Here is a 23,920-nt window from a genome sequence, read left to right as displayed (position 1 = left end):
GAAAGGAGGAGAAAAAAGGATGATTTTAAAGAGTATTTTACAATTATGAAAGGATAGAGTAAATAGAAACTCACTGTTCCCAGTAGTGGAGGAGTCTACAAAAAGGGGACATAGATATATGATGAAGAGGTTTAAGACAGAAAGCAGAAGCAACATTTTACACAGTGGAGCTATGAGATCATGGAATGAATTATCAAAGTAAGTGACTGGTAGAGGCCAAGCCAACTTTTATTAATGGTTTAGATAGATAGTTGAAGGAATGGGGATTAAAAGATATGGGGCAGAATCTTCTCATTGGTGTGCGGGGGTGGGCCCAGCATGCTGATGCGTAAAATAATGCACTGTGACGTTGGGCGAGTGTCCCGACCTCACTGCGCGCCATCATGATATTTCAGCAGGTGGGTGCACGATGATCTCAGATGCGCGCCAGCCATTAATTAACGGGCCACTTAAGACTCTTGAGGCACCAATTGACGGCGATTTTTCGGGGCCCGTGCAATCTTCAGATCATTGCACAGGCGCAATGGGTAGGACATGTTTGTATCAACCTCATGCACGTGTGGGATAAGAGGGGTCATTGGACTCGCGCATATGCTCAGTCAGATATTTAATTTGGAAAGTTACTGAAACTTGCCTGTGTGAGCAGAAATACTTCGAAACTCATACCAGCTGCTTGGACAGGACTCACAACTTTCAGGTCAGCACTCTACAGTGAAGACCCTTTTTGGGGCCTACAGGTTTCAGGAAGCCTTCCCTTAGCCTGGGAATGGGAGTTGTGCTCTCCACTGGAGGCACCTTCTCTGAGGAGGGAGGGCTAGAAGGGGGAGGAGGTCAGAGGTGCACATTCAGCCTCCAGGGGAGACAGCTTTGGGAGGAGAGGTGCAGGCACAAGGGGCGCAGGGCCAACAGGAAGTCCAAGACGGAAGGGGCCACAGGAGATGCCACTATCCTGCTGGCAGGGTATACAGGCAGCGAAGCAGTTACCTCAATATGTCTGAGGTGCAGTGCCAAAGGAGGCTCCATCTCTCAAGGGTGACAGTCAACTCTATCTGTCAGATGATTGGCCCTGAGATCTCCACTAGCTGTGTGGGTGGATACCCAATGCCAGTTGTTCTAAAGCTCACAGCTGCCCTCAACATCTATGCCTCTGGCTCTTTCCAGGGGTCAGTGGGTGATCTTTGCGGTGTCTCCCAATCAGCTGTCCACACTTGTGTCAAGCAGGTCACAGGCGCTCTGTTCAGGCGTGCATTGGCATTCATCCACTATGGCTGGGACCAAGCAAGTCAGACACAGCGAGCCAGAGGCTTCTCGGCCATTGCTGGCTTCCCCCACGTCCAGGGTGCAATACACGTGGCCATCAAGGCACCAGCAGGTGGGCCCGGTGCCTTCGTCAACAGGAAAGGCTTCCACTCCATGAACGTGCAGATAGTGTGCCGCGGCTCTTCAGTGCTCCAGCCCGGCTGGATGGATGGCTGGTGGGTGACAAGGGCTATCCCCTCAGAAGGTGGCTCATGACGCCTCTCCGCCATCCAAGAACAGAAGCTGAGCAGTAGTACAATAGGAACCACGCCTCCACAAGGCCTGTGGTGGAGAGAACCATCGGCCTTAAGACGCGTTTCCGATGCCTGGACCATTCAGGGGGCGCACTCCAGTACCCCTCAGATTGTGTCTTGGTGATAGTGGTTGCATGCTGTGCTCTGCACAATCTTGTGCTCAAAAGGGGGGGAACGCAGTGGACGATGAAGATGTCGACGCAGTGTCTGCGGCTGCACACGATGAGTCCAGCAGTGAGTCCAAGGATGAGCACGCTCAGGGAAATGCTGAGGGGGTAGACGGTCACCCGGGCATACAGCAGGGAAGTAGGGACACCCAGGAGGCTTTAATCCAATGAATCTTCAGCTGGACCTTCAACAAAAGCCTGTGCTGCAGGCTCCATACTGGATACCTGAATGCTAAATCTGCCTCGATAGGAATATTAACTAAGGGCCTTGTCAGTAAAGCTCAATGTGACACAACTCACTCGAAACATCATGGGTAACAATCCACCTACAGAGGAAAAGAGTCACCCTCAGCCATGGCCACATGTCTAAATTTAATGATGTAACAAAACGAACTTAAGGAACCAAAATGACAAAGGTGTTAAACACCACACCAACATGACCTCTTGGCAGGGCAACACAAAAGCACCAGTGAAAAACCTGTGATGTGCCTAAGGTGCCTTAAATTTATGCTTTCGGGTGCTGTCCCCTCGTTGGCACTGGCATCTGAGACAGCCTGCTCACTCTGCTGTCCTGTTGGCCTTGATGACCTTGGCTGCCGTCCTCTGGCACCGGGAACCTGTGCTGGCCCCGCCTGGGAGGGAGAGGCCAGTTCCACAGCTGGCATCTCCCCAGTCGTCGCTGCCTCATCGGATGCCACGGTCACTGGCAGAGGGGCGGAGGAGCTTCTGCCCTCATCCAGAGTGTCCTGAGAGGAGTCTGCAGAGATGACAGGCAGCTGCTGCACTGGCGTGAGGTCACTTCGGACCTCCTTGCTCACCGTAGATGGGATGGGCACCGAGGTGGGAAGCTTTGTGCCCAGACCATCTCCCATGCTGGCACTGACCAGCTGAGGTCAATGCCGACGTGAGGGCTTACTGATCCGCGCACATCCCCAGGAAGCCCTGACTGGTCTCCTGGAGGAGCCTCTCCACAAGAGTCACCACTCATTCCACGGAGGAAGGATGGTGCTCGGCCATGAGGCTCATTGAAAGTCCGCATGGACTCCTCCACCACAGAGACCAAGCCAAATATAGCCTCATGTATCTCCACCAGTTCACTGCAGCGCCCCCCACCCCCCCACATCCTCCTGGACTTCCAGCATTTTCTGCCTCATGGGTGACTCTAGAGGCTCACCATCAGGCACTGACTGAACATATGCCTGGTCCCCAGCAGTCCTCTGACTGTTGGAGCCATGGGCACTTTCTGAACCTGACAGCTCCTCCGGCGACTGTCAAGTGCCCTCACCACTGTGCTCTGGGACACTAGCCAATGATCTAATTCCCGCTGAGGTGGTAGTAACTGTGTTGATGCCTGCCTGGTAGAGATGGTGTGACGCTGGTGGGTCAGAGGCTTCAGGGCCCTCGGGTGTGAGAGGGGAACACTGTGCCTCCTCCTCTGGCCCTGATCTGCTGATGCTGAAAGGAAGAACAAGGACATTTGATTGTCTCCACGTTAACTAATGTCAATGTGCATCTGTCCCCCGGATCATTTTGCGCTCATCCTTCCATCAGTAATACTCAAGCCAGGTTGCAAATTTCAATCACTGAACGTGGCTGCTGGGACACTAATAGTGATGTCAGGGCTGGGCAAACATACCTGCCCGTGGTACCCCAGCCTCACTGACACAGGTGGACCTGTGCCCATGGCGCCTCTTCAGATCGAGGGCCTCCTGCTCGAATCTGGTAATGATGGCCAACTGGGCCGGCCCTCCACCAGTCCTTGCCCGCTCAGCGGCATTGTGAGCATTCTTCTCCTGAAAAGGAGAAAAGAGCATTGATTAGTGCAACTTGTACCTGGAATCTCTTTGCTGCCGTCCACCCCAACCAGACTGGAACATTGCAGGGCCCCAGGGGCCTCCTCACCCCTGCGGCTGCCACACACTCACAAAGATGCCAGTCCTGTACCCCTCACCTTGTCCAAATGCAGCCTACATTGCATTTGGCACCACGTGGTTCAACCTTGCAGAGCAAGGAGGCACAAGCACGTGGAACACAAAGGGAAGCAGATGGATCGGTGCCTTGTCACCTGGAAGCTCCCCTCCCAGCATGTCAGCTCCCTGACTTTGACATGTCCTGCAGTTCCAGCACTGCGCCTAGTTGCAGACCCTCCAGGTTGCCCCCAAAACAGTAATGTGGGTGTCACTGTACCACATGCTCCGGATGCAGAGCCCATCTCTTCACTACCCTCTCAGCGTAACCTCGGCATGGGCAATATCTGCTGGCCCACCTAGCGAAGGAAACACGCCCTCAATGATTCAATGTAGTAACTACACTCAGAGTTAGTGGGGGGTGGAGAAGCCTACCTGCTGGGTTAAGTGTCCAATGCCAACATGATACTCACCCTTACAGAGCGCAAAATGTTGTTGAAATGCTTGTGACACTGGATCCAGTTGTGCCGCACCATATTGCAGGAGCTCACTATCTCTGCCACCTCCTCCCAGGCACATTTGGTCATGTGGAGGGGCCTCCTCCTCCAGTCCCTGGGAACAATGACCTCCCGCCGTGCTGCCAGCTCCTCACAGGGCAGCAAGGCAATTGTCTGAGAAACGAGGGGCACAGTGGTCCCCTGCCCTACCCTCCTGCCTGGCCTGCTCACCAGCAGCGCTCCAGGGAGTCCACCTGCTGGCCATGTCTGACAGTCTTTGCAAGGCTGCAGGGGCACTTTTTAAATAGGCCGCCTGGTCGCCATTGGACCCAGAGGTCATTGCAGTCCTGCTGCCACCCGCCCACTCCCGCTGTCCTCGGGAGTCGCGTTTTATGTCGTGTGGGCCTGTAAAATGGTGGAGCGGACCCCATTGCAGGCGGCAATCGGGTCCATGCCCACTCCCGTACGGACTGCTCAACAGGCAGAAAATTCTGCCCGTGGGAACAGAGCTGACACATAGGCCAGGATTTTCTGTGCAATGTGCAGGGGCAGGCCCCTCACAGCGACGCGTAAAATGATGCGTGGTGATGTCAGGCGTGTGTCCCGACGTCACTGCGTCTCATTCCGATCTTTCAGCAGACGCGCACTGGGGTCGGCTGCGCGCCCCGCCAAATTGTCAAAGGCCTGTTAAGGCTATTAATAAACTAATTAAGCAATTTGACAGGGCTACCCATCCAACCTTAAGATTGGCGGGCAGGCGAAGAGCCCAAGTGGTCTTCACATTTTTCATGAAGCCTCATCCATGGGCAGGATGAGGTTGCATGAAGGGTTTATTAAATTAATAACTATTTATTAAACATTTGACAAACATGCCCCAGCTCATGTGACCCTGTCACATGAGGGGACATGTGTAAATAATTTTTTTTATTGTGAAGTTTCAAATTCAACTGAATCTCCCTGAGACAGCTTCGTGCCTCGGAGATTTCTGCGCTCTTTTGTGCACATGCTTGAAAGAGCGCAGGCCCCAACTCTCCCTCCTCCACCCGCCTGCACAGGTAGCGCTCAGTGCTACTGGACGTATGTCATGCTGGGCAGCCCTTAATTGCCCCACCCATGTAAAATGGTGGCGCACAGCCGATCGCGAGTGGTAATCGGTTCCGTGCCCACCTGTGCCCACTCCCAACCAGCCCACCCGACAGGGAGAAAATGCTCCCCATAGGATAAGGCCGACTTTTCAAATAGAAGACGGGCCATCGTAGGTTGGTTGAGCCATGCAGATTGCTTCCATGTCATAATTTCTGTTTTGGACTTCAGCCTTAATCAACTGTTCCCATTTTGTATTTGGTTATAACAAGATAATAGTTATCTGCCTAACTGTAGAAAAATATCATTGGACTTTTCAGAATGTTGCTAAATTATAGTAATGTAGGTAGACTGTTACAGGGAAGATATTTTCAAATAGTAAGTTACAGATAAGGTTAATTCTTTGAAGACATGGGACAAAGATGAGGACATTTTTATTGGAAGGGGTCAAGAGTTCCTGCTATCCACAGGATTTGCAGTATCACCATAAATGGCTGAGCCACATTTTCCCATATAGTTCAAGACTAAGGGGACACTCCAAATACATTTAGAGATTGACAGGTTGCTTACAGATTTGCGTCATGCTATTTCTGAAGGAGAATGACAGCTGAGCTGTATCTTATTCATCATTGCTGCGACACAATGTGCTTTCATTTTTAAACCTAGAAACTGAACTTAGAGTACCTGTCAAATTTAAAGTTTTCTCTGCAGCTGTGCTTTTTCACAGGCGTGCAATGAAATAAAATCACCTCTTTTCAGGGCCATTTCCGTAATCTTTGTCATGATGCAAAATGGCCCTCACTTCAACTGTCAGGTCTTCAATTCACTGTAAAATCATTTGCTTCTCACTGAATCTTATAAAAACTACCTCACCTTTTCAGGCTATTTGATGTTTCTCTCACTCACTCCCTCTATCCTAAATCTCTTACATTTAACCTTTTTATCTGTGTGCCTTCACTAGAGACTGCTCAATCTCTGGAAACAGTCTCTTTCTTAAGATTTGATCCTTTCTGAACTTGAAATAACTCTATCAATGTATCCCCTAATTTTCTCTGTTTTAAAACATCTCTTATGCATGTTCAGCAGTATCTGCAGAACCACATGATGGAGAAACTCATTACTTGTTTTTATTTTATTTAGTGTCCTAAACTATGGACCTTAGGTTGTCAACTAGATTTCTCAAATAAAAATGTATAATAGCATTTGAAAGTTGCCATTTGCATTCATTCTACACACCTTAATGAAAGAATGAAATAATATGTCTTGGATACTTTAAAATGGAACAGAATTTCATTTTTCCAGAGCAGCATTTTCATTTTTTTTTTTGCAGGGCAATAGATATTGGGGTCACAATTCCCCATCCTGATTTTGAACCTATGTTTTGCATTGTGGCATGTAACTAAATCTAGAGGGCGGCCGATTGATCCGAATTCTTGCACGGACCTCTTTGACATACTGGGACTTAGATGCCAGCACTGGTCTTAACTTCACAGGTAGCTCATCTGATGTAGCATTCATGGCTCCACAAGACTTTTTAAAAAAAAATCTCAACTTTTAGTGAATGGCTTTAGAGGCTGAAGAATCTCGAATAGGTTAGGCTCGCTGATTAGAATTTGATTTTTGCCAGATGGTCCTTAACAGACATTAGATCCCTATTAACATATTCAAGGATGTTTAAGCGGACACTTAAAAAAAGTGGCCATAAATTTATACTTGAGGACAGGATGTGGGTTGTTGGCAAGGCCAGCATTTATTGTCCATCTCTAATTAACCCTGAGAACATGGCTACAGCTATGGTTAGGTCATTTCAGAGGGCAGTTAAGAGCCAACCACATTGCTATTGGTCTGGAGTCCCATATAGGCCAGACTGGGGGAAGGCGGCAAATCATCTTCTGTAAAGACATCAGCGAACCGGGTTGGTTTTCACAGAAATCCAATAGTTTCATGGTCATTCCTGATACAAGATTTTTTATTCCAAATTTACATAATGAATTGAATTTAAATTCCCTACTGGCATGGCGACATGTCCCTGGACCATTGGACCAACCCTCAGGATTGTTAGTTCAGTAATCTAAACACTACCCCACCAAACTTCCAGTAAGGGTGTACTTATACAGAGGAGAATAACTGACAAAGGCCAAGTCTGCAATATAGGATATCATATAATTATACAAAAATTACTTTAAATGAAAATTACAACAGCATACAAAATTTGGAAAGAGTCATAGTCAGCAGTGTTTGTTGCAGAGGCTCCGGAAACAAATGTGAGAAGCACATTGATGGCCACATGTATTTGTTACATGTCTGTTGCCCATTTGTCAACAGTTACTGACTTGGATTTCTGTGGTGATGACTTTCATCTGCCATTCACACTGTTTGCTTTGAAATGTGTGGCATTATACTGCATAGCAGGTTGCATAATCTCTGACCAAATATCCCAGTTTTCTGAATGAATGTCAAATGCTTTAAGAGTTTGCTTCAAGTTATCTTTGAAACATTTCCTCAGACCTCCTAATGCCCCATTTCCTGTTATTAACTGGCTGCAGAATAGTACTTTGGGAAGTCATTTGTCTGACATGCGTATCCTGCCCACTGCAGCTAACACGACTGGCATTGAAGTCATAATTCTACAGGTGATTTTTTTTTTTGGTGTTTTTCACTCAAGCTTTCAACTTCTTTTTGATGAGGGATGAGGTACACTTTGATGAATATTTTTAGCATTCAATTGGTTGACTGTACATGGCTGTAGAAGGTTTGATGGAAAGAATGGCTTTCTTCATTCCAGTTTACTGATCACCCTTTCTTCCATTCAGGATTGTGCCTCTTGTCCGTTATGCAACTGAAGCCACAGACCATTCTCTATTTTTGTAACTACCTTTAGATTTTACACCAGATCTGGCCTGCTCACCAGCTGCCATCTTATCTTCTATTCATTTCTTGACACATGGGGGTAAATTTTCAACTAGTTGTCCAGGTGTAAAACCAGCCATGTCGATCAGCTGCCCTTCATAGAAAACACACGGTTTTTATTTCCAATGATGTGCAGCTCTCATTTTATGTACAGTCAGGAAGTTAAAAAGCTATCATAGTGACTTTTCACTATTCTTTCTTGTACTCAATGGGTCTTCAAATTACTTTTAAAATAAATATACTGGACTGAGAATGATATGGAGAAAAGAAACCCTAGAAAAAGCTCCTAGCCATTGTTCAGGATATCTGCTCAATAAAGAATCTTAGCCTCGATGCGCAGCAGTCATAAGTTACCTGGGTGGGGGCAACTTCATGTATTGAGCAGATCTGTCATCACAGTAAAGCTTGGGAAACCTATCAGTTTAACTGTGTTGGCAATGAATTTTTGTGACAACAAATGTATGGATCTCTAACTTCTTTCTCACTTTGATTCAGCTGCCTCTGCTGCTTCCTCCTATCTTATCCATTGTCATCACCTTGCCAAAAAATCTCCTCCAGCTTCTTCCTGCTCGAGTTCTGATTTCACCTCTTTCTTGGGTTTTTCCTCTGTCTCCCTTATACCTCTCTGACCTCATCTTGACAATGACCCCCATCTCCTGTAACTTAGCCCCATTTCCACCTGACTGCCCAACTTCCCACCCTGACTGCCATGACATTGTAAACGGTTCCCTGTTCTCAGGCACTGCTGCCTTCCCTTTCACATTTGGCATCATCATCTCCTCCTCATAAAACTCACTCTTGAAATCTCTGCCATGCAAACTACTGGCCCATCTGCAACTTCCCTTTCCTCTCCAAAGTAGCTGAATATGTTGTCGCCTTCCAAATCCACCCTCATCTTTCCCAAATCTTTGTCACAATGAATGCATGGATCTCTTTGATTTCTTTGTCACTTTGATTCTGCTGCTTCCTCCTATCTCACCCATTGTCATCACCTTGCCCATCAGATCTCCTCCAGCTGCTTTGAAACTCCAATCAGGCTTCTATCCCTGCCACAGCACTAAAACAGGCATAATCAAAGTTACAAATTATATCATCAGTGACTGTGGCCATGATACAATTATCCCTCCTTGCTCTCCTTGACCTCTGCCAGGGTTTGACTATAGAATCCTCCTCCAATGATTCTCCTCTATTCCTCAGCTCCATAGGAATTCTCTTGGTTGGTTGCACTCTCACCTATCCAGGCAATCATAGCCTGAACATTCGCAGCACTCATTTCTTCTGCTATCCTACATTATTATTTCTGGTCCCCCAAGGAGCTATACCTGACCCATTCATCTTCCTTGTTTACATGCTGTTCTTTGGGCACCATCTGAAGATTTGGGTTCAGCTTTCACATGTAAAGCATAAGGCAGCCTTATGATGGCACCGTGGCATGGCAGTCTCTGCCACATTTAATGCAGAGGAAGACTGGGCTGAGAAGGTGCATGATTCACTGGCCTCTGTTTCCCCTGGGCCCTCTTCTCAGACAGCTGAGCTTTTAGTTTCTGCACGCCTCTTTCAATGCCCTTCCAAATGGTCAGCCTCCAGAGGTCATGGCTGTCATTGACTGATTACATACCCCATCCTTGGCCACTGTCTCATGTTTAGTCAGACAGTTTGTGGCCTCAGTGTCCTATTGAACCTTAATTGAATTTCTGACCAATTTTCTCTCTACTGCAAAGTCTGCCTACTTCTAACTCGTTAACATGACCTGTCTTTGCTGCAGAGTCAGCTCATTTATAAACTCTCATTCCTGCTTTTGTCCCCCTCAGATTCAACTATTCCAATGCTCTCTTGGCCAGTCTCCCAACCTCTTTGCTCTATAAACTTTAGCATATCCAAAACTTCACAAATGAACAAAATTAACTTCTCTCACAGCTAAACTGTCAAACAATTATTATCTTTTCAATGGTTTTAGTTTATGATAAACAATTATAGTGACCATCATTTAAAATTGAAGTTCATGAAGATTCTTAGTTAAAAAGTTTTCTATCAGTTATCTTTGAAAGCCAACAAGTGGGGCATCCTGCAAATTTCAGTTTCAGCCAATTAAAAATATTTTAATTCCACAATGCCAGTTATTGCACTTTCCCCCACTCATGACTGACCTTGCTATTTGTCATGACTGGACATTGTAGCGGTAATTTTGTATATTTGCTTTCCTCATGTGAAGCTTTGCCAGTCAGGAACTATATCGTAACTTCAAGCATATATTGACTGCAATTTTCCAGTCATTAAAATTAATAGGGAATGCCATGGGCAATATGCACCCAAATTCCTGATATGTGTGCCCCATGAGCAAAGCTCCATGTTAGGAGTGTATATTCAAAAAAATTAACCTTGACTGATAAAATTCCATGGGCAGAATTTTCCATTTGAGGTGCAGGGGACGGGCTCAGCACATTCACTTGTAAAATGATGCGCGGTGATGTCGAGCGAGTTTCACTGGGCGGGCGCGCGATGAAGTCCGACGCACGTCCGCCATTAATTAGTGGGCCACTTAAGTCCCTTTAGACTTCAATCGACGCAGATTTTTTGACGCCCGTGCGATCTTCGGGTCGACGCACGGGCGCAACGGGCAGGCAGGTAGGAGACGAAATTTTGTGTCCTGGCTTTACACAGCAAGAAAGAGAAAGGAGAGACTTGTTTTTATGTAGCACTTTTCATGACATCTCATTGCTTTACTGCCAGTTATATATTTTTGAAAAGTAATCACTGTTGTAATGTAGGAAAGCAACAAATTTGCGCACAGTGAACTCCCACTAACAGCAACGTGCTATTGCTGGATAATTTGTTTTAGTAATAGGAACAGTTGCCTATATCAAACCTGACATAACAATCTATTTCACTTGTTTTCCATTTAATTTAAAAGACTAAAATAGTATCCTAAAAATAGATGCCAAAGTTAAGCTTGAAGTATAATTACAGGCTTTTGCCAGCTCACCCAGAATTACATAGCTTCCAATGTAAAATTGAAGCAGATGAACCCCTTGGACAAAATTTATGTAACTCCATCTATCACAAAAGTTGTTGTCCAGTGATGGATCTTATTGACAGATCTAAGACTGTAAACTATAATCATCACAGGAAAATCTAAGATTCATTCTGATTCAATGCAGTGAGTGAGCACAGCTATGGATCCTTACCAGTGTATTCTGGAAAGCAGATCCTGAGGTGAACCTTTTTCACCTTTTCTTCAAAGAGATCTTTTTTGTTGAGAAACAGCACAATGGAAGTGGTGGAAAAATATGTGTGATTGCAGATGCTGTTGAAAAGTTGCAGGCTTTCATGCATTCGGTTCTATGAAAAAACAACAGTTAAATGGTAACAAAGCTGACAAGAAAGGAAAAGCTCTCTGTCTCCCTTTGTTGCACCTATAACCCAAATCCTATTTAATCTTAAGACTAAACCACTAAGTTTTCATGTGCTCACTTCCACATCAATGGAACAAGAACTAATAAGGAGCGATTCCTTTATAGTGACAATATCTCTTGCCCCTTATATCTCTGAGAACCAAAAGATGATTGACAGGTAAATATTGTACACATTTGAACATTGGTTTCATGTTTATCTGATCAAAACCTCTCAATGTTGAACACCTTTATCAGATCTCCCGTTAACCTCATTGTTGCAAAGAGTTTCTGTTTCTCAAGTCTCTGCTGTCAACTAGATGCTGTTGTGCATGGCATTACCTCTTCTGCACCTTCTCCACCTTTCTTAAAATAGGGCACCCAAAACTAAACAACTATAGCCTAACCAGATTTTTGTATATATGTAGCTTTTCTACTCTATACCCCTGTTTTTAAAACCAATGATCGCATATGCTTCTTTTGAAAACAGTTTTATTATCTTATCTTCCCACTTTTAAAGATTTGTGTATATAAAACCCTGTATCTCTGGCTTTCCACTCCTTTTAATGTTTAACTGTTTAGTGTATGTCGTCTCATTCACACTTCATATCAAATTTCATTTAGCATCTATCTATCGAATCTGAAGTTGCTTATGGTGCTCCTCGTATTTATTTCATGCTCCTAATTTTTTGTCATGTAAATTTTTCTAGTTCGCGCCCTATGCCAAACCCAGAGTATTCACCTCTATATTAAGAAGAGCTGGTTAAGCTCTGGGGTCACAAATTCTCCAACCCAAAAATATCCGTTAACGACTTTTCTGTTTTCTATCCTTTAACCAATTGCTAGTCATTTTTCCATGTGACTTTGCTATCATAGTCCTTAATTTTAAACAAGCCGTATGTGGCTCCTTATCAAAACACCTTTTGAAATTCTGTACATAAAAATATCCTACGTGCTTCATCAAAACACTATATTCATCAAGAGCTCTATTTGTCAGACACAAGATGCCTTGCACAAATTCACTTGAGCTATCCTTAATTAAGTCATCTTTTTCTGGATCAGTATTAATTTGAGCCCATATTGTGGCCTCTCATAACTTATCTTCTATTAATGTTAGGCTGGTTTATTACTTCCTCCTTTATCGAATACTGTGAACCCTTCAGTCCTGTGGTGCAACTTTCATATCAAAAGGATACCTGAAAAACTCTCGTAGGGAGTCTCTGGTATTTCCGCCCCGATGTTCTTTTATCATTCTAGGATGCTTGCAAGCAGGAGCCATGAGTTTTTTTTCCCACTTTGAGTTTCACCAATTTTTCAATCTTACTTCTTATCTCAGTTATCCTATCTTCACCTCCTCTTGCACCACTTCACCATCACACTCTTGTGAAAATTAAGGCAAAGTATTTGTTCAGTATCTCTGCTATTCCTCCATTTTCCATATAAAAGATTTCTCTTTTTCAACCTTAAAGGATATACCCTTTCTCTATCTAATGTTCTTAACCAGCTCCATTTATATTAATTGTTTGTCTTCCTTCATACCTCCTGAGCTTTTATAATCATTTTCTGCTTCCATTGTACATCTTCTACATTTAGTTTGATCCACTTTCGTATTATTTATCTATATTTGTAAGAAAAGAGCTTTAAAAAACACAGCACCATAAATGGAGCAGATTGAAACAGAATTGCGTATATTTTTAAAAAAGTCATCAGTTGTAACCCAAGCACATTTTTCTGTGACTTAAATTAATTAGAACTTCACTCAATAATAGAGAATGTCCAACATAAATATTTTCCAGTGAAGCAAATTAAAGGAGCCATCTTCCTTTTCAAGCATTCAATCACCCATATAATTCTTGGGATACGTGACAGAACAAATAACTGTGCACACCACTTACAAAAATATATGCCTCTTATGAAAGGTACTTGAGTGGAAACTCCTTCCTTAAGATGTGAGGTGCCTATACTTCCTATTTTACAGAGGGTGGGGCGGGTGTAGGTTTGGACGGCTTGGCTCCTCCCATCCCCACCCTCACTCCCCAGAAGCAAAGTCAACGGGAAGCCGACTTGCTGAACGCCAGCCAGCCCCTTAGCCATAATGGCTGCCGGTGGGCTAAATAGACAGCAAGTGGGATATCCATTCCTCACTGGGGAGGAGGTGACACCCTTGGGAGCTGCCAGTCAATCAGATTGGCTGACGGCTCTAACACTCATGGATGCTGCTGGGACCACAACCGGTCCCAAAAAGAAGGCCCAATGGATCCCAGAGCAAGGTAAGTTCATGGTATCGGGCGTGGAGGGTTCGGCCAGTTTAAGGAGGGGGGGTGGTGGGATTTGGCGAGCAGGCAGGTAGAAAGAAAGGGAGGTACTATCTTAGGGCGGCTGCCCCCGTATGCGCAAAGGGCACACCTGAAGATAGTACCTCCACTTCCTTCCCACCCTTTCAAAAAGTTTTGTTTAAAAAATGCCTGCCCACTCCTGCCTAACTGTCCATGCCAACCATATTATGATGTGGCCAGTGTATTATTGGGGTGAATCAGCTTGTTAACAAGTTCAATTGACCCTTGATTATTTACTTAAATATGACATGTGGGCTGCCGATTTCGACGTCCATTCACATCCCATATTATGGGAGTGAGCTCGGGAGTGGGCAGAAAGTTGGTAGGGTTTGTACCTGCCCCATTTTGCGTCCTCCCCACTCCACCAAAAACACGCTCGGTGTGGACATGTAAAATCCAGCCTGTGACTTCTGTAGCTGGGACATACCATATATCTATTTATAATAAATAAAACCAGAAAGTGCTGCAAAAACTCAGCAGGTCTGGCAGCATCTGTGGCGAGAGAAACAGTTAATGTTTCAAGGCAGTATGACTCTTCTACGGAACATCTGTTAACTTTTCACTTATTTATGCCTGTTTCTGTTGATGTTAAATGTATAATAAATATATGACAAACATTGATTGCTCTGCTTTTTACTCAGGTCCACTTATTTTGCTAAAGTAATGTAACTTAAGTAGACATGAGTACAATTGTTTCCCTGTTTTGTAGCTTGTATCGCATCCACTAAAATTATAATCCCTTCTGGCATTACTTTAGAAAGGTTTAGCAGAACATCTGACTATTGTGTCAGTACCCCTTTTAAGATTGTGGGCGTATTTACATGACAAAGTCACAATACATCTTTTGAAACAGGATGGTGTCCAAGGGAAACAACCGAAACGATAATTAAACAATGTCAAGCTGCCCTGATGTTGTTACACTCACCACTTCCTCATCTTCAATCAACACCATGTCGTATGCACTCAAAGCAGCACAAAAAATAATACATGTAACTCCTTCGAAGCAGTGAATCCATTTCTTCCTCTCTGACCTTTGTCCTCCAACATCAATCATTCTGAGAAAAAGGAAAAAAAGAATGGTGTACAAAAGAAAGAAGACAATTGTTTGAAGTAAATCAGTATTTTCAGAGCTGGCATCATGGCCAATTATCTGACATAAAAATGCTCTTCACAGCTAAGGTTGACTGGAAAATTCTGGATAACAGAATTAAGATATCCATTCAAAGTGTTTTAACTCACTGCCGACTTGTTTGAAAAAGAATCCAGATTTTAATATAAAAGCAAAATACTGCAGATGCTGGAAATCTGAAATAAAAACAGAAAATGCTGGAAAAATTCAGCAGGCCTGACAGCATCTGTGGAGAGGGAAACAGGATTAACGTTTCGGGTCCTTCTGCTCTGAAGAAGTCAACATTTACTCTGATTCTCTCTCCACAGAAACTGCTGAGTTTTTCCAGCATTTTCTGTCCAGGTGTTAATACTTTTTTTTTTTGGTTGGCCATGAATATAAAGCTGTTTTGCAGTTTCATCTTGGAATCATCCCAGTAGAAATCAGGGTTCATCTTACTACCTGATGTGAGGGAGGATAAAGGTGGGTATTGTATTTAATCAATAGGCAGATGTGAAGGCACCAACCCTCATGCATTATAATGAGTCGTAGATTAGATTATGTATTTGGTCCACAGGGCAAGGTGAGAAAATATGAGTAAATTAAGAGGGAATTGTAGCAGATATTGAGAATGAGGAGCAGGTACAATATTTTAGGAAAAAACACCATCCCATGAAAGTAAAAAGATAATTTTGCATTTCAACATTTTTCTCTTTGTCTAGTAGAACTCAGCTATTTAGGACAGATTCCAATATATGAAGCAATATCAAAGAAAGGCAATGAAAGTAGAGGGACTATCAGCAAAGTAGAACCTAAGTCTTAGTGTATAATAATGCTTGAATTTATATGAGATCTTCCATGGCAAAACATCTGAAAGTGCTTTCCGCAGTAATTATTTTTTTAAATTATAGTGACTGTTGATGTGTAAGCAAAACGTGGCACTATTCTGCATCAGCGATGTCCCACAGAGACCCAGCGCTAAATGAATGAGTGAATGTGAATTTTACGTTGCATTGACTGTGGAAGTATCAATGGAAAATATACCAGGAGATTTCCGTGCCATCAATTTTTAGCATTCAGCTGAAACCTCAATAGAATCAGATAGGACCATAAGGCTAGCACTATAATGAAAATATTGGCAACTCCAACATTGCAGTGCTCTCTTAGTATCCATTTATCCCAGATTGAGCACTGAATCACTGGTATAAGGGCTCATCACATAATCTACTGATCAAGAGATGAGGGCAGAATATTCAGGCCTCTCCAGGTCAGGAAAAGAGCTGGCTGGGTCCAAAGAAAGCGACGGTGGACAGCGTGTCAATTTTCCAACACTGTTCCTGGCGCCAGCCATTTTACAGGAGACAGGGTTCCTGATTGACAGGGCTACCCGTCCCCAGGAGGCAGGCAGTCAATAAGGTTCGTTAAGAGTCTTGCAAAGGGCACTGATAGGAGGTTGACTGGGATTTTCCAGTCGGCCTCAAGTCTCATAATGTGATGAGGGGCAGTTCAACTGCCTGGAGCTAGGTACCCGACAGCAGTGGGGGAGGGTGGAGGGGCGGTGGGGTGTGTGTTTAGCCTTCCTGGCAGGCCTTCAGGCCCTCCTTTCCTTCCTATATTGGGTGCAGCTGCCCTCCCTACAATCCCTACCACTCCACCACTGACAGTGGTGGGCTGACTGTTTTTTTTTGTTTTAATTTTTAAAAGGTTAATGAGAGACCACCTTCATGTTGAAGTGCTCTCCCAGTTACTTACCCTTCTTTACTGTTAACAGCTGCTGTTTTCAAGCTGAAAGGGCACTGGCCCTTCAAATTTGAGAGCTTGCTTGTCACCCTTTATTAGACAGGCCAATAACAATAAAAGGGGCTCCTCTGTGAAAATCTCTGATCGGTGGCTGCTTTCCCCCACCAGCCCACCTCCGAGGGTGGGTTTAGGGTCTAGAAACTGTCCTGGCTCCTGTTTCCCACTCCCAAAGTGAAAATTCATAGCCTGAGGTTTCTACCAACTGAGTCAAACATACAAAATAATGAACTGCACAAACAGACCGAAGCACTGGCATTGGATAAGTCTGAGGAAGATGAGCAGGTCAGATTACTTTTTAATGGCTGTTCCTTGCTTTACTATCAACTTGCTTGCATAATGGTCACAGGGTATAAGCACCTATCTAGATTTCATAATATTTAATGGGTATGCACAGACTTGTTGAGACCTGTACTATAGGGTACTTTTTAAGCAGTTTAATACCGCAAATAAAATAACAGATAAAAGGAATATCACATGATGTTTGCCTGCTTTTATTGCCACAGCAGTGATTTATACGTTCATATTCATATCAAGTTAACAGAGAAATAATGTAGAAAGCAAAGCTCGCATTGATATAGCACTTCCCATGACTTCAGGACATCCCAAAGTGTTTTACAGCCAATTAAGTAGTTTTAAAGTGTAGTCATTGTTGTAATGCAGGAAAAATGAAGTATTAGCCTTCAGCTGCCTACTCCCTAGGCTCTGAAATTCCCTCCCTAAATCTCTGTGCATCTCTATCCTTTAACACACTCCTTAAAAGCTACTGCTTTGATCAAACTTTTGCACATCATCCCCATTATCTCATGTGGCTGTGTCAAATTTTGTTTGGTAATGTCCCTGTGAAGCACTTTGGTGTTTTGATATGTTAAAGATGGTGTATAAATACTAAGTTTTTATTGCTGCTGTTGTAAAGATGATGCAGCGTCAGCTGCCCTTTTAACCTAACTTCAACTTGTCCTCTGAGTTGTACTGGCCAACAATCATTACAGGTACACTCACTGATAATAATCATCGAAGCTGAAAATTTAGCCACCAGATGTAAATTGATTGAATAAAAGGAACTGACCGACACAAAAGATATTGCTTCATTAACATCTTCTGGGTGTTCATGGGAACAACAGGCATTCAGGTTTCACATGGTGATATCTCAGCTGGGAATTGCTTTCATTAGTTCCTTTGCTTGTTACTTACACTATTATTCTGAACAAGTCAAGATTGTAAATAACTGAATTTAAACAAATGAGGGAAATGTATTTCCCATTTTTGAAGATGAGAATGCTCTATGTGACAAGTTAGACATTAATAGCTTGGTGATTAGTAGCCCTTTGTTAATTATTAATGTAGATATTAGCAAGTTTATTTTTACTATAGTACAGGATATCATGTCTGCCAGGAATTGCTCTTTTGTGTTCTCAAGAAGTCCAGTGTTTAAGCACTAATCAAACAATAGTGCTATTGAAACCTTGCAGTTAATGACTGGCAGCAGATTCCAGGTGCAATAGTGCTTATTACACTGCAATTTACATTCATCCTTTGCTCAATAGTTTTTGGTAGTGGAGTAAAGGAATAACCCGTTCAGACACAACAGAGATAAAAATTGTTAAAGGAAAAGGGAGGTAAGTATTAAACACAAAATCCCCAGTTTAAACCACTGATGGGAGTTCTGTGGGTGGGGTCTGTGGCGGATGTTGTATGATGTCGTATGTGCCTGCTTGCCATTGTAATGTAAAGGTACTCGGCAGAACTAGAGTTAACGTGAGACTGGAGAATGGCACTGCCATGGTATGATCCATAGAGTCACATGGTAATAGACAGAGAGAACAGTCGAGAAGCAGCCTATCTGAATGGTAAGTACCATGCATGACATTAACTGGGATCTGAACATAAAGATTAACAATAAATGGTTCATGTTTAAACATACAAGTGTCAAGATCTCATCATTGCGACATCAAATGAACCTATAACACAACAGTGGACAGGAATCTGTCCAGCCTTTCATAGCATGAGAAGCAGGAGATTCTAATTGCTGGAACTCATCAGTCTCCATACTTGGACTTAGTGAACATAGTTTAAATATCTCACATCTCTACTAAGATTACAGCATTAGTCCCCAGGAAATCAACATTATATAAGTACATGTTGATATTGAGATAAAATGGTTGGGGGTGGGAATGCGATGGGTTCTGCACAAATTTGCATGCAAAATTTCTTTGAATGCTATTATTGAATTTTTGTTATCTTAATCACTGTGGGTATTTGCCCTATATCAAGCCTAATGTTTCAGTGTAGAACCTGTCAGCAGTGGAATTCACTTATCTTGGCAGCACAATCTCTCGAGCTGCCTATATTGATGACAAGCCACGTGCAGGAATTGCCAAAGCATGTGTAACCATTGGCAGACTTCGAACATCAGTCTGGGAATGAAGAGGTGTAAATCTGTCCACTGAACCAAAAGTCTGTAGTGCAATAGTTCTGCCCAAGCTGCTGTAAGCATGCAAAACTTGGACTGACAGGCTTGCCAACTCTCCAGGGTTGGCCTGGAATCTCCAGGAATTGAAGATTAATCTCCAGGACACTGCAGTATGCAACCCTGGAGAAAAATCATTGGGACATTTAAGAAGATTTTTTATCATTGAACATTTCTATTTTGGGGGGGTGGTGGTGCTGTTATGGTGGTGTGTTGGAAGGCTGTTTGGCTGACAGTCATCACAGAATTACACAGTGCAGAAGAGGCCCTTCGGCCCATCAAGTCTGCCCATCAAGACACGTGCGAAACACCTGACCTACCTACCTAATCCCATTTACCAGCACTTGGCCCATAGCCTTGAATGTTATGATGTACCAAGTGCTCATCCAGGTACTTTTTAAAGGCAACCCGCCTCCACCACCCTCCCAGGCAGCGCATTCCAGACCGTCACCACCCTCTGGGTAAAAAAGTTTTTCCTCACATCCCCCCTAAACCTCCTGCCCCTCACCTTGAACTTATGACCCCTCATGACTGGCTCTTCAACTGAGGGGAACAGCTGTTCCCTATCCACCCTGTCCATGCCCCTTCGATCAGTTCACCCCTCAGTCTTCTCTGTTCCAACGAAAACAACCCAAATCTATACAACCTCTCTTCTTAATTTAAATGTTTCATCCCAAGCAACATCCTGGTGAATCTCCTCTGCACCCCCTCCAGTGCAATCACATCCTTCCTATAATGTGGCAACCAGAACTGCACACAGTACTCCAGCTGTGGCCTCACCAAAGTTCTATACAACTCCAGCATGACCTCCCTACTTTTGTAAACTATGCTTCGATTGATAAAAGGAAGTGTCCCATATACCTTTTTCACCACCCCACCAACATGCCCCTCTGCCTTCAGAGATCTATGCACACACACCCCAAGGTCCCTTTGTTCCTCAGAGCTTCCTTGTGTCATGCCGTTCATTGAATACTTCCTTGTCAAATTACTCCTTCCAAAGAGTATCACCACGCATTTTTCAGGGTTCAATTCCATCTGCCACTTATCTGCCCATTTGACCATTCCGTCTATATCTTCCTGTAGCCTAAGACACTCAACCTCACTGTTTAACCACCCAGCCAATCTTTGTGTCATCCGCAAACTTACTAATCCTACCCCCCACATAGTCATCTATGTCATTTATATAAATGATGATAATAGGGGACCCAGCACAGATCCCTGTGGTATGCCACTGGACACTGGCTTCCAGTCACTAAAGCATCCTTCTGTCATCACCCTCTGCCTCCTAGAACTAAGCCAATTTTGAATCCACCTTATCAAATTACCCTGTATCCCTTGTGCATTTGCCTTCTTTATAAGTCTCCCATGTGGGACCTTGTCAAAGGCTTTGCTGAAATCCATATAAACTCCTCAAAAAATTCAATCAAATTTGTTAAGCATAACCTCTCTCTGACAAAGCCATGCTGACTATCTCTGATCAAACCTTGCCTCTCCAAGTGGAGATAGATACTCTCCTTCAGAAATTTCTCCAATAGTTTCCCTACCACTGACATGAGACTCACTGGCCTATAGTTCCCTGGCTTATCTTTATAACCCTTCTTAAATAGCAGAACCACGTTAAATGTTCTCCAGTCCTCTGGCACCTCCCCAATGGCCAGAGAGGAATTAAAAATTTGGGGCAGTGCTGCTGCAATCTCCTTCCTTGCCTCCCTCAGCAGTCTGGGACACAAATCATCCGGACCTGGAGATTTGTCCACTTTTAAGCCTGCCAACACCTCCAATACCTTGTCACTCCCTATATCAATTTGCTCAAGAACCTCGCAGCCTCTCTCCCCGAGTTCGATACCTTCATCCTCATTCTCTTGTGTAAAGACGGATGTGAAGTATTCGTCCAACACACTACCAATGTCCTCTGTCTCCACCCATAGATTGCCCCCTTTGTCCCTAATGGGCCCTACTCTTTCCCTGGTTATCCTCTTCCCATTGATGTGCTTTTAGAATATCTTGGGATTTTCCCTACTTTTACCAGCCAGAGCTTTTTCATATCCCTTCTTTGCTCTCCTAATTGCTTTCTTAAGCTCCACCCTGCACTTTCTGTACTCCACTAATGCCTCTGCTGATTTGCTTTCCTTGTACCTGCTAAAAGCCTCCCTTTTCCTTCTCATCATATCTTGAATATCTCTGGGCTTGTTACTCCTTCCTATCACCCTAGAGGGATCCTGTTGAGCCTGTACCCTCCCCATTTCCTTTTTGAATGTACCCCCCCCCCCCCACCACAACAACCCCCCGCCCCCCCCGCCCCTACTGCTCTTCTGTAGATTTCTCCTCAATTGGCTGTTCTCAGTCTACCTTGGCCAGATCCTGCCTTGTTTTACCTAAATCCACTCTCCCCCAATCCAAAACATTTTTTTTGCAACTTGTCTATTTCTTTGTCCATAACAAGCTTAAATTGTCGCTATCACTAAAATGCTCCCCCACCACCACCTCAGCCACCTGTCTGGCTTCATTGCCCAGAATTAGGTCCAGCACTACGCCATCCCTTGTTAGACCCTCTACATATTGATCTAAAAAGTTCTCCTGTACACATTTCAAGAAATCCACTCCATCCAAACCCTTAACACTATGTCTATCCCAATTAATGTTGGGAAAGTTGAAATCACCCAATATAATTACCCTACTGTTATTGTTTTTACACACCTCTGCAAATTGTCCACATATTTGCTCCTCAATTTCCTGCTGGCTATCTTGGGGTCTATAATAAACACCTAACAATGTGGCTGCCTCTTTTTTATTCCTAAACTCTATCCACAAAGCTTCATTCAATGCTCCCTCCAAGATATCATCTCTCCTTACTGCAGTAAATGACTCCCTAACTAATAATGCAATGCCTCCTCCTCTTTTACCCCCTCCCCTGTCTCGCCTGAAGATTGTATAGCCCAAAGTGTTGAGTTGCCAATCCTGCCCCTCTGTCAACCACGTCTCAGTGATGGCTACTATATCACAATTCCATGTGTCAATCCTCACCCTTAACTCATCCATTTTACCTGTAATACTTCTGGCATTAAAGTGTAGGCCATCCAGCCTTGCCTTACTCCCGTGAAACTTATTGCAGCTGTACTCCCTCTGACTTGATTGTTTTACTGTATTATGATGTGTCCCTATTCTGCTAACATTCTGTGTCCCCTCCCCTTGCCGAATTAGTTTAACTCCTCCCAACAGCACTAGCAAACCCGCCGCAAGTATGTTAGTCCCGCTCTGGTTCAGATGTAGCTCGTACAGGTCCCACCTTCCCCAGAAACAGTCCCTGTGATCCAGGAATCTAAAACCCTCCCTCCTGCACCAATGCTTAAGCCATGTATTCATCTACACTATTCTCCTATTTCTGAGCTCGCTAGCATGTGGCATTGGGAGTAATCCAGAGATTACAACACGAGAGGTCTTGTTTTTTACTCTACTGCCTAACTCCCTGAATTCTTGATGCAAAACCTTATCCCTCTTTCTATCTATGTCATTGGTACCAACATGTACCATGACCTCTGCCTTATCACCCTCCCCCTTCAGGATGCCCTGCAGCTGTTCATTGACATCCTGGACCCTGGCACCAGGGAGGCAACACACCATCCTGGAGTCATGTTGATAGCCACAGTAGCATCTATCTGTTCCCCTGACTATAGAATCCCCTATTACTATTGCTCTTCCTTTCTTCCTCCCCTCCTGTACAGACAGGCTGCTTATGGTGCCAGAAGCTTGGCTCTGTCTGCACTCCCTGGAGGAACCAGCACCCTCATCAGCCTCCAAAATGGAATACTGATTTGCGAGCGGGACCTCAGGGGACTCCTGAACTTCCTGCCTGTTTCTCTTGGATTGCCTGGTGGTCACCCATTCCCTTCCTTCCTCAAATCCCTTCAGCTGCAGTGTGACCACCTCTCTAAACATGCTATCCATGATGCTCCACAGTGTCCCCAGCCACCATTCCAGCTCTGAAACCCAAGCTTCCAGGAGCTGCAGCTGGACACACTTCCTGCACACATGCTGGTCCTGGGCACTGGAAATGTTCCCAGCTTCCCATGTGGAGCATGAGGGGCACACCACAGCTTTGAGCTCTCCTGCCATGACTTATCCCTTTAAATTAAACCTTTTAAATCATTTACTCTAGGGCCCTTCTTTCCTGATCCTCATTACTACAGAATATACAAACTATAAATCACAAAAAGACCTTAAACTATAAGCAATACAAATAGTAAATACTTACCCGACCTTACCCAATACTTACCAGTCATTCCTTTCCCTTGTAGCCTCTACTACTGCAGCATGGCAAGACCACTCTGAAGATTTAAGAAGTTGGATAGCAAAGAAAAAATACAAAGAGCACCTCTTCCCCTATGCACTGAATTCCCACTGTGCACCAAATTGCCAATACCCACACTCACTCTGGCTGTGTCTCACTAAGGATGAGGTCTCTCCCCTGTCCATGTGCAAGCACGCTGTAGTCATGTGTCATTCAATTGGGTAATGAGTCTTCTGGCTTGCCAGTTGGCATTGGAAAACAGTGCATCACAAGGATGGATGTGTTGGCTAACTAATGGCTGGAATGTGGGGACAAGTCATGTAATCAAACCTCCAGGATTACATTTACTCACAATTGACAACCCTGTGCACCAGCATCATGCCAAGAAGCTCAACCATTTTCCCTTGAGCTGCTT

At 44.2% G+C, this 23,920-nt stretch overlaps 1 protein-coding gene across 1 annotated transcript in view; it reads right to left on the bottom strand.

Annotated features, from left to right (window-relative positions):
- Window positions 1-23,920, bottom strand: part of LOC121285803 (guanine nucleotide-binding protein G(t) subunit alpha-3-like) — a 61,808-nt gene that overhangs the window by 6,201 nt on the left and 31,687 nt on the right. The window contains exons 6-7 of the mRNA XM_041202636.1: window positions 14,768-14,897; window positions 11,303-11,456 (exon numbers count right to left, since the gene is read on the bottom strand). Coding sequence (XP_041058570.1) covers window positions 11,303-11,456; window positions 14,768-14,897 — 284 coding nt within the window. The remainder of the gene's footprint in view (window positions 1-11,302; window positions 11,457-14,767; window positions 14,898-23,920) is intronic.

The sequence above is a fragment of the Carcharodon carcharias genome, chromosome 13, assembly GCF_017639515.1.
Source record: "Carcharodon carcharias isolate sCarCar2 chromosome 13, sCarCar2.pri, whole genome shotgun sequence".
NCBI lineage: Eukaryota > Metazoa > Chordata > Chondrichthyes > Lamniformes > Lamnidae > Carcharodon > Carcharodon carcharias.
This window is presented reverse-complemented; position numbering and strand designations above follow the sequence as displayed.